At 41.8% G+C, this 17,739-nt stretch overlaps 1 protein-coding gene across 1 annotated transcript in view; it reads right to left on the reverse strand.

The window, feature by feature from the left end:
• PTPRR (protein tyrosine phosphatase receptor type R) overlaps positions 1–17,739 on the reverse strand; it is a 300,065-nt gene that overhangs the window by 219,427 nt on the left and 62,899 nt on the right. The window contains exons 2-3 of the mRNA XM_075342474.1: positions 15,545–15,658; positions 14,133–14,288 (exon numbers count right to left, since the gene is read on the reverse strand). Coding sequence (XP_075198589.1) covers positions 14,133–14,288; positions 15,545–15,658 — 270 coding nt within the window. The remainder of the gene's footprint in view (positions 1–14,132; positions 14,289–15,544; positions 15,659–17,739) is intronic.

The following is a 17,739-nucleotide window of genomic DNA, read 5'->3' on the forward strand; positions in this document are numbered from 1 at the left end:
TATCATTAATGTATCATCTGTGTATGGTCCATGTCCCCGATTTTACCATTAGTGTGTCATCTGTGTATGGTCAGTGTGTTCGATTTTACCATTAATGTGTCATCTGTGTATAGTTCATGTCCCCAATTTTACCATAAGTCTGTCATCCGTGTATATTCCGTGTGTCCGATTTTACCATTAGTGTGTCATCTGTGTATAGTTCATGTCCCCAATTTTACCATAAGTCTGTCATCCGTGTATATTCCTTGTGTCCGATTTTACCATTAGTGTGTCATCTGTGTATGGTCCATGTCCCTGATTTTACCATTAGTGTGTCATCCGTGTTTATTCCATGTGTCCGACTTTACCAGTAGTATGTCATCCTTTTATGGTCCATGTTCCCGATTTTACCATTAGTGTGTCATCTGTGTATAGTAAGTGTCCGTTTTTATCATCAGTTGTCATCAGTATTTTTCACTGGCTCAATAAATACATTTTTCAATGTTAAATATGTATTCCATCTGTGTGTTGTACATGTTTTTCATAGACCTATTGACTTTTGGTGATTGACATCTGGGCTACCGGAAAAAAATGAACATGTGTCTGTGTTTTGCAGAAATGGGAAGCCCGTGTAAAAACACAGGCATGTGAACAGCCACATAGATTAAGTACATGTTGTATCTGTTAAAAGAAAACGGATACAACACATACTTGAAACACAAATGTGTTCATAAGGCCTTAGGGCACATGCCCATGATCAGGACCCGCTGCGTTCTGGACAGGGCGGGTGACTTGAGGGACCGCTAGTCTTCTCCACAGGAGACCACAGGAGTTTAGTGTGCTGCGGTCTCTCGCTTGTGTTGACATGCTGCGGCTTGAAAAGCGGCAGGTCAGTGTTTGCTGGGGGAAAAACAAGCACCGTGGGCACTGGATTTCTAGAAATCTCTCCACTGTGCTTGTACTGTACAACGCAGCAGTTTAGACGCAGCGAAAACATGCAGCATCTAAAACGCTGTAAACACTGATCATGGGCACGAACCCTTAGGGACAAAACCAACACAAAGTTACACCTAATTGTTTGGACTGGCATACTTGTAATATGGTGACATAACTGTGTCAAGTTATGATTGAGTTGCAAAAAATATAAGTTTGTTGCAGTTTTTCTTTGTTTAATATCAATATCAGCCAAGGATGCCTCATCTTAACAGGGTTGTGCAGATTTAGCTTCAACTCATCTGTTCAGAAATGCCTACAGTCTCCAATGACCCAACTGCATCACCATCATCGGAGCTGCCGCCTCACCATTGCCCCACCTACTGTTTCCTCCCTATTATCCTATAGAATGTAAGCCCGCAAGGGTAGGGCCCTCTTCCCTCTGTACTAGTCTGTCTACTGTAACTTGTATATGTATTTTGTATGTAACCCCTTCTCATGTACAGCACCATGGAATCAATGGTGCTCTATAAATAAATATTAATAACAATAATAATAATTTACTAAAAAAGATTAGATTTTTTTTTTTCAAGAAACAGCACAACGCTTGTTTTTACATATATTTTGTACTGCAACTCAGATGCAATTACTTAAAGGGAATCTGTAAGCAGCTTTTTGCTTTGTATTCTGAAGACAACATGTTGTAGGGGTTTATAAAAAAAAACGTATTCCTCTCTTATCAGGCTAAATGCTGTTGTTTATTTAACCCCTTCACCCCCGGGTGATTTTTACGCTTTTCTTTTTTGCGCCCCTTCTTCCGAGAGCCGTAATTTTTTTATTTTTCCGTCAATCTTGCCATATGAGGGCTTGTTTTTTGCGGGACAAGTTGTACTTTTAAATGCAACCATAAGTTTTACTATATAGTGTACTGGAAAATGGCAAAAAAAGTGCAAATGCATGATTGTTTTTGTGGTAGTTTACTCATCGTGCTCACTATATGGTAAAACTGATGTGTCGGTGTGATGCCTCAGGTGTGTACGAGTTCGTAGACTCCAAACATGTATAGTTTTACTTTTATCTAAGGGAATAAAAAAATTCAGAAGTTTGTCCAAAAAAGTAGCGTTCTCACTTTTCAGGATATGAGGCTCAGTGATGGCTTATTTTTTGCATCTTGACAAGACATTTTTAATGGTACCATGTTTACGCAGATGCTACGTTTTGGTCGTATGTTATTGCATTTTGCGCAACATTTGAGATGACCAAAAAACATAATTTTGGAACCTTTTTTTGCTGCTACACCGTTTACCACTGAGATTAATTGATTTTAAAATTTGATAGATCGGGTATTTCTGAATGCAGTGATTTTTAGTGCTTTAATTTTCAATGACGCAAATGGGGGGTGATTTGAACTTTTAGTTTTTTTTATTTTTTTACATTTTTAAAACTTTGTTTTTACTTTTTTTTATTTTACTAGTCCCTTTAGGGGACTATAAGGATCAGCAGTCTGATCGCTCATTCATTTCTCCTGATCAGAGCAGCATCACTCTGATCAAAAGAAATGCTGTGTTCTTGTTGTAACAGGAACGATGCCATGATAGTGACAGGAGTCGTCACATGACCCTGTGCTACCATGGCAACCATCAGCACCCAGTGATCACGTCATGGGGCCTCTAATGGCAGCACCGAAGGTTGTGTACCTGCTGTGGCGCTTTCAATCGCGCTGTCACATTTTGACACCCCGATTTAAGGAGTTAACACACACATGTTCAAATCAGCAAGCATGTGCGGGGATCACCACCAGGTCACCGCAGCAGCCAGTGGTGATCACCACTTCATGATTTAGGACATATCGTTACTAAAGAATTTATCACCTTGTGATTACCATTGCTGAACTACAATGTCACACAGCAGGTAGTCCAGCAGGCCCCCTACTGTGATTTGCACCTCACTATCAATGTACAATCTTTATTGAAAGCCTGGTGTGGGCGGGAACAGCTCTCTCAGCTCTGCTGCTTTGCTAAATCTAAAAACTTTGATTGTGTTAGAAAGGCTGCAGCCAATGATCTAAGTAATACATTGTTGGATTCAGAGTCTCTTTGCCTACAGTGTGTTCTCTCAGATCAGGCAGCAAAAACCTGCTGAGAGATTCCCTTTAAAGAGACTCTTTCAGCACAGATTGACTGTTCAAACCAAGTATTGGCACTTGGTGCATCATGGCATACCCCACAATACCTTCCTATACCTTCCACCTGCTTGTTTTCCATCGATCTCCACCCTTCTCTGGTTCTATCAAGCCAGAGCTGTCAATCCCAGAAGGTGGGGAGGGATAGAAGTAAAGTAAATAGATGGGAAGGTGCACTTAAATGTTTGGCCATGTGAAGGGTACACAAATAGTGATAGGCGATCCCCCTGATAGTCGGGATCGGGAGCCTCGCCTGATCGTTTTCTAAAGATCATGATCGGGATCAAGATAACACGATATTGCGTCTGATCACCGATCTCGGGCTTTACAGTTATGGGATGGGCGGGGGGTTGCGGTAAAATAAAGAATACAGCTAATAATAAACATTGTTATTATACTCACAGGTCCCGCGACGCATCCTGCAGACTGTCTCATGGCCGCTTCTGCTTCCGAGTCCGATCTTTGTTGTGCCCTCCCGGTAACCAGCACTGACTAAAAGACCTTCCGTGACGTCATGGCCATGTGACCAGTCAGGTGTGAATGTGGTATTACCTTGTTGGTTACAGAGTGGTCACATGACTATGACGTCATCAAAGGTCCTGCCCTGCTAACTGAACTCTGATTGTTACTGTGCGAGTGTTGCATCGCATCACATCGCACACTCTCCCGACAGGAGTGGTCGGCTGTATGCATTTCCATGCAGCTGACCGCCCCTGTCCTGAGAGCGTCAGCTTTTTCGGGGTGATGCAATGTGAGACGCAAGTGCAATCATACCATCACTGTCAGCCTGCTTCTTGCTCTGTACAAGAGCGATATAGGAGAGCTGACATGGCTCTCTCTGCTTCTCACTTTGTATAGACTGTGTCTGAAGCAGAGTTAACATTGCCATCCCTGTGGATTAGGTCAGACTAAGGAGTTTTTTATAATAAAGTATTTTTGTCTGTGTTGTATTTTTTTTTTTACTGTTTACTAGAAATTCATGGTGGCCATGTCTAATTTGGCATGACACCATGAATTTCGGGCATAGTGCCATCTGAGAATATAAAGCTGGTATTAACACCTTTATTACCCAGCTTGCCACCGCCACTGGGGCCACTGGACGAGTCGGGTAAAACGCCTGGAAATGGCGCTAAGAAACAATGCAGGGAATCCCATCCCCCAGCTGCCTGGGTTTACTTGACTGGTGATCAAAATACAGCGGGAGCCCACGCATTTTTTTTTAAATTATTTTTTTAAATAAATAAAAAAAAAAATGAATGGGCTTCCCTATATTTTAATCTTTAGTCAAGGTAACGCCAGGCAGATGGGGGTGGCAGCCCGTAGCCATCTGCTTTATCTGTGCTGAGAATCAAAAATACTGCGGAGCGCTACATCATTTTTAAAATTATTTATTCTTATACAACTATGTATTGTGTGTATGTGTATATGTGTGTGTGTATGTGTATGTATATAACGTCATAGTCATGTGACCAGTCTGTAAGTCAATGTCTGTACAATATTCCCACCAGACTGGTCACATAGCTATGATGTCATGCAAGGTCCTTTAGGCAGTGCTGTTTACCGGGGGCACAGCAATGATCGAACGCGGAAGCAACGGCCGGGAGATTGCGGATCTGCAGGACGCGTCGCGGTATCTGTAAGTATGATCATAATGTTTTTTAATAATGCTTTTAATGCTTTTTAATAATGTTTTTTTTACAGCCCCATGACCCGATCTGGACCTGATCTGTAACACAAGCTTCCCATGAAAGCTCATGATCGGAATCATGTACACGATCACTAAGTGATTGGTACGATCCCCGATCTTTATAGTTCGGGATTGCCCATCCCTATACACAAATTCTGCACAAACCCTTTTATTGACAATGTATTTCAGAATAACAATATGTGAAAAATCCTTAATGAAAGTCTCAGCATTTTCATTCTGAATGACTGTCTCCTGATTGTGACAATAACAGCTCGATGAGCACAGTAGTATAAAGCCCCAGTCACTAAGTCATGGTGACTGAAAGGTCAGAATAACCTGTTCATCAAGTTTAACCTGATGTAATAATACTGCTAAATAACTGCAAAAATAGCATTTTCTTGTATTTTCCAATGTTACTCTAATGTACCGTTACTGTGCCAACCTCTTGCTGTGATTGCCATAGGGATAGCCGTTATTATGTAACTGCTTTATACATACCACAATGTACCAGGCTACCAAGTAAATTGTGTCTTATATCGTGATTGCATTTAAAGGAAACCTGTTACGCTAGATAACGCTATTTACCTGCAGATATAGGGTTAATCTGCAGGTTAATATCATTAGAAAGGTGAAAGTGCAGAAACTGGGAAAAGATTAACTTTATTTTTCCTGGGAGCACCGGCATTCTATCATGCAGGCATGTCAGTTTGACTACAGTCCGTGGAACTTTGACTGATAGGCAGCTCTGCAGTGATGCACGGCAAAGTCAACTGACAGTGAAAGTGCTGTGAGTGGTGACTGAAGCAGGCGCGCTGGTACATCTATTTGACCAAAAATTGGTGGCTCCCGAGAGGACTAAAGGGTGCTTTACACGCTGCAACAACGCTAACAATATATTGTCGGGGTCACGTCGTTAGTGACGCACATCCGGCGCCGTTAGTGACATCGCAGCGTGTGACACCAAGGAGCGACGATCAACGAGCGCAAAAACGTGAAAAATCATTGCTCATTAACACGTCACTCCTTTTCCAAATATCGTTGCTGCTGCAGATACGATGTTGTTTGCCGTTCCTGCGGCAGCACACATCGCTGTGTGTGACACCGCAGGAACGATGAACAACACCTTACCTGCGTCCACCGGCAATGAGGAAGGAAGAAGGTGGGCGGCATGTTCCGGCCACTCATCTCCGCCCCTCCTCTGCTATTGGACAGCTGCCGTGTGATGTCGCTGTGATGCCGCACGAACTGCCCTCTTAGAAAGGAGGCGGATCGCCGGCCAGAGCGACGTCGCAGGGAAGGTAAGTCCGTGTGACGGGTGTTAGCGATGTTGTGCGCCACGGGCAGCGATTTGCCTGTGACGCACAACCGACAGGGGCGGGTACGCTCGCTAGCGATATCGGTACCGATATCACAGCGTGAAAAGTACCCCTTAGTCTCATTTTCTCTTAAGTACCACACTATCAGAGCAGAATTGTAAATTTCTGTGGAATATGTTAGTGCTATATACATAATACGACAGATTATTATTATTATTATTTCTTTTGTTAAAGCTCTGTCTACTGTGACAGTGATGCAAAAAAAAGAAGAAGAAGAAGAAATATTCTGGAATGCAGCAGAAAAACTGAAGTTTCGAATCAGTAGAAAACATTAATGTGAGCTCTTGTACATAAAGAAGGTTAAGGTATATCCATTCGAAAGACAGTTTAAGCTACAAAATTGGTTTGCCTTGAACATCTATGAACAATTTCAGCCATGTCAAGTCACAATAAACTGTGTTATCAATTTGACCACCATAAAGGTCTTTGTTGCCATACTACTTTGGCCTCAGTTGGCATCTAGAATTTCAATCTAGGGAAATTTTGTGAAACTAATGAGAATATAACATATAGTGAGATTCTCTTCAGAAATCTCTGTAACGGTGTGGGTGAACAGCAGGGGACGGGGCTCCTAGACTGGCCCTCAAGCTTGGTGACCCTTGCTATCCCTAAACCCAGAGTTACCTCTGATGGTGAGGATATCTGGGCTGCCTTCTTTGCCCTGCTCCTGACCAGCCCTGCTCTTATACCCCCTCCCCCCAACCTCTGAAATAAAGTCAACAGAAATAGACAAATAGGGGAAATCAAATCACTATCTCAAGGCACACATACAGAGGTATAAGATAAAAGAGCTGAGGAGGAAAATAAGAGCAGGGAGGAAAAAAACAAGACAAAGGGAGAACTCCACAACAATGCACAAAGTAATAAAATCACCAGCATGACAGGGATATAACAGCACACGAATCAGTTTAGAAAAAGCTTTAGGGGTACTATGAACGCTGCGACATCGCAGGCCGATACTGCGATGCCGAGCGCGATAGTACCCGCCCCCGTCGCAGCAGCGATATCCTTGTGATAGCTGCCGTAGCGAACATTATCGCTACGGCAGCTGCACATGGACTCACCTGTCCTGCGACCGTCGCTCTGGCCGGCGACCTGCCTCCTTGTTAAGGGGGCGGGTCGTGCGGCGTCATAGCGACGTCACACGCTAGGCGGCCAATCGGAGCGGAGGGGCGGAGATGAGTGGGATGTAAACATCCCGCCCATCTCCTTCCTTCCGCATATCCTACGGAAGCCGCAGTGACGCCGGTAGGAGATGTTCCTCGCTCCTGCGGCTTCACACACAGCGATGTGTGCTGCCGCAGGAGCGAGGAACGACATCGGACTGTCGCGTCAGCGTAATCATGGATTACGCCGACGCTGCACCGATGATACGATTACGACGCTTTTGCGCTCGTTAATCGTATCATCGAGCCTTTACACACTACGATGTCGCATGCGATGCCGGAAGTGCGTCATTTTCAATTTGACCCACCGACATCGCATCTGCGATGTCGTAGTGTGCAAAGTGCCCCTTAGTCAGCATGGGAAAATAGGCTCCACCATCTTAAAACTGCATGAAGTGACTGTGATAGGTCTCTCACAACATGTGATTTAAGAAGTAACCAGCAGGCTAGCAGAAATTAACTCCTGCAAGCCTAATCACTAATGAGAACACAGCTGGTCGACACCCGAGCCTGTCTGTGTAACTCAGAAGCAGTGTGAACAGTGCCAGATGCCGCCATGACACTCGGCGAGTTTAGAGCCAAAACACTCTGTGACAATCTCCAAGTGAAGCAAACAGAAGTAAAAGGAGCAGCGATGAAAGAGGAAAAAAGTTATGACAAATCTTAGTGAACTCTTCCTAAAGTAGGTGCACAATCAATACCTCGTACATGGCACCATATATATACCGTATATCGTGATTAATGAGCACATAATATACCCCAATATACATATGACAGGGTGCCATCAGCATGAAGATAACTATGATTGACCTCCACTTATGACGCATTGAGATCAGAGATCTCACAGCTGCGTAATCCATTGACTGCTGTGCTGTCCCATTAGAAAATGGGTAAAATCAATTTGATTGTATTACCAGACTTCCTGCAGGCATGATTGGGGAACTGGTAAACAGTCACAATGTAAGTTTTATATTTTCTGTATCCAAAGCATTGCTTAAAACGTTTTAATTAGTTTTGTTATACTTTAGTAATATGTCCCAAAACCAGCCTTTGCTTACACTCTACCAGTCCAGTGCTGCTTCTCTGCCATTGCCCCTGGTCTTTGTTGACATGCCTTCAACAAGCACAAGGCTGGTGTAGCCAATCACTGAATTCAGCAACTGATACTGAGTCATATGGCACAAGACGGTAGAGCCAAGTAATTGGCTGCAGTGGTCAAGTATGGTAGATGTGACATCACAACTGCAGTTATATGAACAAAAAAAATAAAGCACCACTAGAGAGGCAGCACTGGAGTGAGTAATGGGTAAGTAAAGGTGATTTTCTTCTTTTTTTACTAGAGTACAACTGAAGAAGAAAAAAAAAATAAAGTGGAAACAAAACCCATTTAAAGTGGTTGTCCACTATGTTGGACAACTCCTTTTAATTTCCCTTGATCACGCCTTTAAAAATAAATAAGCCTACGCTTCACTCCGGGGCGGCCGCGGCTCCAGTGATGTCTGAAGTAGTGTTCCTGGAGCCCATGTGACTTTATGACATGCGAGCCCTGCAACTGATCAGTGCTGACTTCTCCCTGCAGTCAGACGTTTCAGCAGGAAGTCAGTACAGTGCTAACATCCTGCTCAAATGTCCAAAGGCAAGGAGACAGAGTACAGGATAGGTTGCTGAGCTCTCGTGTCCCTGTGATCTCGACTTCAGATATCCTAGAACTGTGGCTTCACTAAAGGTGAGTATAGACATTCATTTTTATGGGGGTCAACAAAAGGGAAGTGAGTAGGGGTTGTCCAAGAAGTGGCCATTCCCTTTAAATACTGTATATGCAAACAACTACCAATGTCAATTAAGGCAGAGAGTGTAATAGACTGGCCTACATATGTAGAGTAAGCTGCTACTACCCCAGTATTTGAGATTATGAAATTGTCCATCCACTGGGTTTTACCAGTTAGTCACTCATTAGAAAAAAAGTTGGGATTGTCGGATTGCTGGCAAAATATGAAAATGATTGCACAGTAACTGACTGTGACTAGGGCTGAGCGGATCCAGACTGTAAAAGTCCGGATCCGCGTGGTTTCAATGACATCTAGGTGCCGGACCCGGGCCCGGGATTCCGGGTGCACGATCCGGATCCGGTAAATAAAGTAAAAATAAACAAAACAACAAATAAGCATCAGTTTCATACTTACCGAGACTCTGTGTCATGGCAGCACACTGCTTCCGGGTCGCGCATTCACTTCCTGTACTATGCATGCAATCACACAGCTTTCCGTGTTTTCCCTGCCCACTGGCCTGTCCTCTCATCTGTGATTGGTTCCAGGCTGACGCACCCCCAGCCTGTGACAGTCTCTGCTGCAGTCATCGCTTATCGCGGCTCAGTAATAGGCTAAACTCATAGCTGGCAGTCTTCTCTATGGCTGATCGCTCTGAGATGTAGAAGAGCTGATTGTGTTGTCGTGGGTTACGCCAGAGCTGCAGGGTGTTGGAGGTTACTAAAGTGGTGAAGGAGGGTGTGTTTTGTACTTTATTTCAAATAAAGTATTTTTTTCTGTGTGTGTGTTTATTTACATTTATTTACAAGTTTGTGTGAAGCAGGTATCTCAGACGCCAGTGCCATCACAAACCTAGGGTTTAGAAGCAGCTATGTGCTGCTATTAACCTCTCATTACCCCGATTGGCACCGCACCAGGCCACGGGAAGAGTCGGTATAGTACCGGGATTGTCACATCTAATAGATGCAGCAATACCGGGCAGCTGCGGGCTGGAATACCAGCCCCCAGCCAGCGTTATCTTGGCTGGGAATGAAAATTAGGGGGAATCGCACGTCGGATTTTTTTAAATTATTTATTTAAATAATAAAAAAAGAAAAAGCCGCATGTGGTTCTCTTAGACCGGAATCACACATGCGAGGGACTCGCGCAAGTCTGCCATAACAATCCCCATAAAGCCTCGCACGTGTGACTCTGGGCAACGGATACACAGTACAGATACAGCCCGACAGCTGGGGCAGCAGCCGCGGGCTATATCTGTGCTGCCGATTGCTTATTCTTTACCACGATACTGACCGGCAGACACTTGCACTGCTTTCAGCGCCCACCGACCTTCCTGGCGCCTGTGATTGGCTGCAGTCAGCTGACATGCTGCCACTCAGGATGGGGGCGCGTCTAGCTACAACCAATTACACGCACCGGTGGGCAGGCAAAACAATGAATATTGAATTGTCGGCTCCGGAAGGGAAAAGTGTGATCCTGAAGGAGCTTGCTGCCATGACAGCGCCTCGGTGAGTACACCGTGTTTGCTCCTACCCCCCTATCCTCTCCACAAACATTTTTAATCTCCGGATTCCGGTCCCCATTGACTTATATGGACACCGGATTACAGAGCGGATCAGACTCTTTTTAAAATCTGCAACTGATCCACCGGTCCCGGATATTTGAGCGTTCGATCAGCTCTAACTGTGAAATTTTTTTAAAAAATGATGCAGAGACCCATAGGCACTAACACAAGCTTGGCTGTAATCATGGCTACATATGCAGCCATACCTTTCAAGCTATTCTAAGCTGGTGTTTAGCTTTACGAGTCCTTAGTATGCCCTATGATGGATCCACATTGACTTTCGGTGAAGAATTACAAATGTAATTTTCAGATATAATGTGTACTGCTCATGGTAATAACAGAAATGTCACTGTATGGTAAAGGCGATAATTACAATATATTTCCCAGGAGGAATCGCTCTGTGTATTTATACCCTGTTGCTATGTTTCCTCCTTGTGTGTTGTAACGTAATACTGGATGTTATGTGAAATCTAGAATGAAAAATATAAACATGTTACATACCTACCTATGTTCAATGAAGTGGTTTAATTGATAGCAACCAAGAATACATACATACTTCGATAAACGTGTTCCTGACTCTACATTTATGTATCGAGTAAATGAGGTTTTTACATGATTTAATCCAAATGTCTAACAAATATGGAGTCCTCCTAAATAGGATGATTCATTTCATCATCATTGGAACATTAAATTAAAAAATATATATTTTTACAATTTTATATTTAACCCATATTATATTTTTTTTATGGGATGCTCTCTTATGGCCAGGATTTTATCATCAGATGAACAGGAAATAAACATAATGTGCCTGCCACTGAAATCTCACAGAGCTGCTCTTCATTCTGGCTCATGGATGAGCTTCCCTTAATAATGTTTATATAACCTAATAGCTACAAATCCTCTAATGATTCTGCAAACTAATAATTATTACAAAATTATTTCTCATTTTATCATTGAGAAAGTAAACAGTCATCCTGTGCTAACATATACATGATGACTGATCATTGCTAGAGGCCCTCATACCTATGTTAGGAGTGGCTAAACCTTTTGAAATGCGTTTTTTTTCACATTTCATTGCCCTAATGATTACAAGCAGATTGGTGGAGGTCCAGGTCCTGAGTCCTTCTCTGACCACTCAAAAACTCGAGGTGCGCAACTCAGGCAACAGAAGCACGCAGCTCTTGCCTGAGAACGCACAAAGCCTGGAGTATGGATATAATATAAACCATAGGCTATGAAGATTCTGGTACCTATTGAATACATATCCTGCTCCATGTGTGAGCTCAACTATGAGCCATGTACGTCTGTCTCTTGAACTGCACCTATCTCAGAAAAATGGGGTTTGAGTGAATAGTGGGGATCTCATGACCCCCCCCCACTGATCAGCTTGTAATCATTAGAGCAATTGAACTATTTTTTGCAAAGGTTTAGTTACTCTTTAGACTGGTAATACCCATATGATAGCTGATCTTTTAGTGCTCAGTCAGCTGTCAGCTATGTCTCCCAACTCCCACGTACACATATGAGCAAATGAGCAATCATTTAATCAAGAAGCATTTTCATCAAAGTTTTTATCTTCTTAATAGATTGCAATGTTCATATTATATAGCACTGCACACTTTCAATTGCTCATTTTGCCTTTCTACCCAGTTAATTCTTCTCTTTTCTGTAAAAACTCTTCAACTCCTGACTCAAGTGCATAGCTCTTCTCCCTGCCATAGACTTTTGCAGTGATGACTCATGCAAGGAAAAGAGACTTCCTATTCCTACATAGAGCTTAGAAGGATTCAGCTAGTCTGTTTTTAATCATGTGATGGAATAAACCTAATGAAAAACAGCAGAATTAACTGTATAGAAGGGTAAAATTAGCCATTGTAAGTACACAGTGACATATAATATAATGATTGCAATATAGTAATAACCATTTTGAGTAGTGCTTCTTTAATGGGAAGCTACTGCCAAAAGGTTCTTTTGGCGGCTTATCTCCTGAAGGACAAAAGGCGTTAAAACTGCTTGATCATTACTTCCACCAACATCAACTGTCGGGGGACAGTCGAGTATCTCCATACAAGTAATACTGTTGGACTATCCCGCCAGGTCCTGTGTTGTGTCTCGGAGACTTTAGATATATGCTCGATCAACCATCTACTGTGATAAGACAATGCCAACGGAGACAAGAATTGCAACACTGGATTCCTTTGTTTTCACAGGAAATCATCCATTAAGGCTATGTGCGCACTAGAAATGAGAAGTTTCTCAAGAAAATTTCTTGAGAAACTTCTGGGAGTGACAGATTTCCAGACCTCCGGAAAAAATCCGCACCAAATCCGCATGCGGATTTGCCGCGGATTTGCCGCGGATTAGCCGCGGAATAGCCGCGGAATTGCCGCGATTTTCCCGCGGGTGGTTCCCTGCGGATTTTTGCAGGCTGTACTGCCGAAATCCGCAGGGTACCTGCGGAAATAATGGACATGTTCATTTTCTCAAGAAAGTTTCTCGAGAAATTCTTCTCAAGGAAATTTCTTGAGAAAAATCCGCACCAGTGCGCACAGCTATTTTTTTTTACCATAGGATTTGCTGGGAAATGTCTGCACAAAGATTGCAGACATTTCTCAAGAAATTTCCGAGGCAAATTAGCGGGTAAATCCGCGGGAAAAACGCACTAGTGCGCACATAGCCTTAAGAAGTGTTTGCAAATTGCTTGAGCTCCATTTACGTGGACCAACCAACGACATGATACGACACTGATCAGAAAAGTTTAGTGATAGTAAATTGTTTGAATGCCTGTGTACAAAGGCAGACCAAAGCAAATTATGCACACTGGGCAATCTATACTAGACTGCTCAGTGAGTATACGCTGCCATGGCTCTCTGCAGTCCAGTTTAGACAAAATGTTGCACCGCAAAGAATGATGATCTTTTATGCTGTGCAAAAGATCATTTCTCCTAATGTACAAGCGTTTTACTTATTCATCGGGTGTTTGGTAGGCAAGATAATTGTGAAACGTGAGTTTTTAACAACACTTGTTCACGATTATCTTGCAGTGTAAATGTCCCTTTACTCTGCGCTTTCCATGGAAAGCATAATGCACGCTCTTCTGAACCAATCATATTTGTGTATGAGAGGAATAGCTGCTGTCCAAATAAGTGTTCAGCTAATTGCCATCTAATGTGAATGGCTGAAAATGACAAATTTGACCCAAAAATTAGGTAAGAAATGCATATGGTAATGCACGACTTCATGAATCCCTTCTTGTAGACACATATTCCATATAAATATTCCAGAATTTGTTTATATGTGAAGAATCATACTAATGAAAAATATATTTTCATGGAAACATAAAAAGCTTGATACACAGTATGTAAACACTTGTGCACCAATCGTCTTTAACCCTTTGGTCTATTTTTTTCATAAACCTCATGTATAAAGTAATAGTTATCCATGGAGAAAACACACATACCCCAGTACAGGAAACTTACCTCTGGAGAAACCTCAGTTATTCCAAAATGGGACAATCTTTGGTGCAGTGTGTGCAGATTGAGTGAACGTAGGACCTCTGCAGAGGGCAGAGTATCTGGAACACCTATTTTTCTGTTTAGTGGAGAAATAAACAGCTCTACACAGTTCTTCTTTCCCTAAGTGAGAGAAATATGACTTAGCTTCCTTTTTGTCTTAAGTAACCATTCATAACGCACAACAATTACAACATACACAAGTGATAAATCATACATAAAGGCATAGCCCGTTAGAATCTCAGGTGTGCTTGGTTTTCAGTCATCAGGTATTGATTAGTCGGTAAATGTCAAATAATAATAATAATTATATATATATATATATATATATATATATATATATAGATATATAAAAAAAGAGAAACATTCTTATTACTATTAAAGAAAAATGTCCTTCCAGATTAACAAGTAGAAGAAACTAAGTAAAACCCCAAGACCACAGCAAGTCACTTTCCAATGGAAAGAGGAAGTTATGGGAATTATTACAGAGTCCCTGTATGAAGATGATGCAATGAGTAAACGGTAAAAAAAAATTCTCTGCTCGCGCTCTACATTTACTGTATGTACAAGATGTGGCCAAAGCATTAAAGTTAACCTGTCAGGTGCAATATGCACCCAGAACCACGAGCAGTTCTGGGTGTATATTGCTATTCCCTGCCTAACCATCCCTGTATTTAGTAGCATAGATATACAGATCTTTAGATAAAGTATTTCTAAAGATCCATATGATATGCTAATGAGGCAAGCGACTGGTTGCAAGGGTATTAGTTCCCTTGGCTAGTCGGCCCCTTAGCATTTAAGGACGCCCCTGTGGGCGTGGTAACATGCTAATGAAAGTGCATCGTCAGAGGCATGGCCGCTCTCACCTCTCTGCTGCTATCACCGCCCGACACTGGACTTTTGCTCAGTGTGCACTACACGACTTTCGGTCATGCGCACTACATGAGTTTAAAGCCGGGCTGCGTACATCCGGCTTCATAGTGCGCATGACCGAATGTTTGGGATCATGCGTACCGAGCCGAAATCAAAGAATCAGATGCGATGGCAGCAGAAGTTAGAGCAACCGTGGCTCTGACGCTGCGCATTCATTAGCATGTTAGCTCCCCCAGATGGGCGTGCTTACATGCTAAGGGGGCCGACTAGCCAAGGGAACTAACGTCCTTGCGACTAGTCCTTGCACTCACTAGCATATCATATGGGATCTTTAGAAATACTTTTTCTAAAGATCCCTTTATGTATGCTACTAGATCCAGAGACAGTTCGGCATGCAGGGATTAGCAATATGCACTCAGAACTGCTCGTGGTTTTGGGTGCATATTGCACGTGACAGGTTTCCTTTAATTCCCCTCAAAATAATAATAAAGATACATTACTCTTACATTTAGGCGATTGATGTGAACTTGTTGTGGCATGAGGCCTAGAGCCGCAGCAACTCCTTGGCGAAACTTTCGGAGCAGTGTTGTATTTAGCTTATTAACATCCATTTTTAACATCTGAAAAAAACAAACAAACAAATACATAGATTAAATACACATCCATAAATGAAAATGCTTTTCAGGAGTTTCACTAGCCATCACACATTCAGTATTATCTTATTAAATTAATAAAGCTGTGCGGCAACCATGCATAGATTGGTGCTAAGAAAAAGGAGATAATAATAATAATAATAATAATATAGATTTCTGGCACACACAAGTTTGTGATGAAATAATATAATTTATTTGTAAATTATTTCTGCAAAAGAGCCACACCGCCAATTTTGCCAACATTTCGGCTCTTACATTCAGAGCCTTCGTCTGGGCAAAATGGATCCTGGGGTGGACACTGGGAAGCTCTGTAGAGCAGTAATGGATGCCTTGTGGGCAGGAGCAAGGCAGAGTAAATGCCAGGGCTGTAGTGAATCTTCTTTGGCGTTAATGAGGTGAAGTGCTGGCGCCTTATCACAGCAGCAGGGTGTCTGGGAGAAACTCCGGTGTACAGACTGTATTGCGGCCAGGTCAATACAGCCCGTACACCGGAGTTTCTCCCATATATTATTTAATCACAAACTTGTGTGTGCCAGAAATCTATATTATTATTACATTCAGTATTATCATCTTGTATAGACTCCCAGGAAATATGTAAAAAAGCGAATATTGAGGGCACAAGAATTGCAGAGTCCAATGTTGTTGGTAAGATAAGGTAGTGGTGTAGTGCTAAAACTGCTAACCTCACATACAATTAATTGCAATAACTAGGACGTTTGTGAAGACCAAAGAGGAAAGCTCTGCTTATTCACATCTTTGGGGGGTAAATGCATATGTAACTGATTTGACACAGCTTTTCTGCAATAAAATCAGTGTTACATGCAGATTTTGTCACTGATCTCAAGTGGATCTTACCCAGTGCTTTGCAAAGAGTGAAATTCACAATGAAAGAATGAACATGCTGTGAATTTTAAAATCCAGGTACGTGTTTTCTACAAAATTTCCTAGATGTGTAAATGAAATGTTTAAACTGCTTAAACTGGAATTTGCTGCACATTTTCTGTATGCAAATCCAAATGGAAAATTCCCACCGAATGTCATCATGTGCACTGACTCTTAAATTAGTTACGGTAAGTGGCTCAAAAAACTTACATTTGTGTTACAACTGGGTTTCTGTGGAAGGATCAGGTGGGTAAATTTATAAGCTCTGACATATACTGTGTGTGTGTGTGTGTATATATATATATATATATATATATATATATGTATATAAAAAAACAAATAGGTGCAGTTCAATATTGAGAGTGTTTACTATATATATTTTGAATATCATTATTGCTATATAGATTACACTTAAGAGAATTGAGGCACTTATTACTGAAAACGGCCAGTTTGTGTATGCCTATCTGCCATGACAAGGTGAACCCAGTGGATAGGAAACGACATGATCAAATTTAAACTTCTGTCTCCTTAGTTAAATACAGGGGTTAGGATCCAGTGCTTATTATAAAAAAACGTAGAGAGAGAAAGAAGTTTATTTGATCTGTGTCGATTTATATTTAAGCGTTACCACCTTGTTGTGGCAGTTGGGCACACACACATTGGTCAAATTGTATTCCAAATACCTCAATTCTCTAAGTTTAGTCTATATAGCAGTAATGCAGTTCATACTTCATATATTCAATGTACTCATGTACTGTACCTCGTGCATAAAGCATGCTATTGAACATGTATTAGTGTAGTCACAGAAGATTTCACCGGTTTACATTTGACTAATTTTACCAGGACTTATTGGTCAGCTTTATTTTTTTGGGGTGGAGTACTTATAGAGATATATAGATAACAGCTATTTCCATGTTCATTAAATTAAAAAAGAGTCCAACTTTTGACAATGGAAAACAACATCTGCATTCACTATTTTTACCAAAGGAAATCAGTGTTCTGTTAATGAGACTATAAAATGAAAATTCTTTACAAATACATGTGTGAGATGTTCAGAAATCACGGTAAGATCAGAACAACAAGTTATTAGTCATTCACATGAATTGTACCAGATATAATGATGTTAATTCTTAGAATAAGCAATGAATAGAAACAATAGGAAACCT

The sequence above is a fragment of the Anomaloglossus baeobatrachus genome, chromosome 4 (genome assembly GCF_048569485.1).
Source record: "Anomaloglossus baeobatrachus isolate aAnoBae1 chromosome 4, aAnoBae1.hap1, whole genome shotgun sequence".
In the NCBI taxonomy this organism is placed as follows: Eukaryota; Metazoa; Chordata; class Amphibia; order Anura; family Aromobatidae; genus Anomaloglossus; species Anomaloglossus baeobatrachus.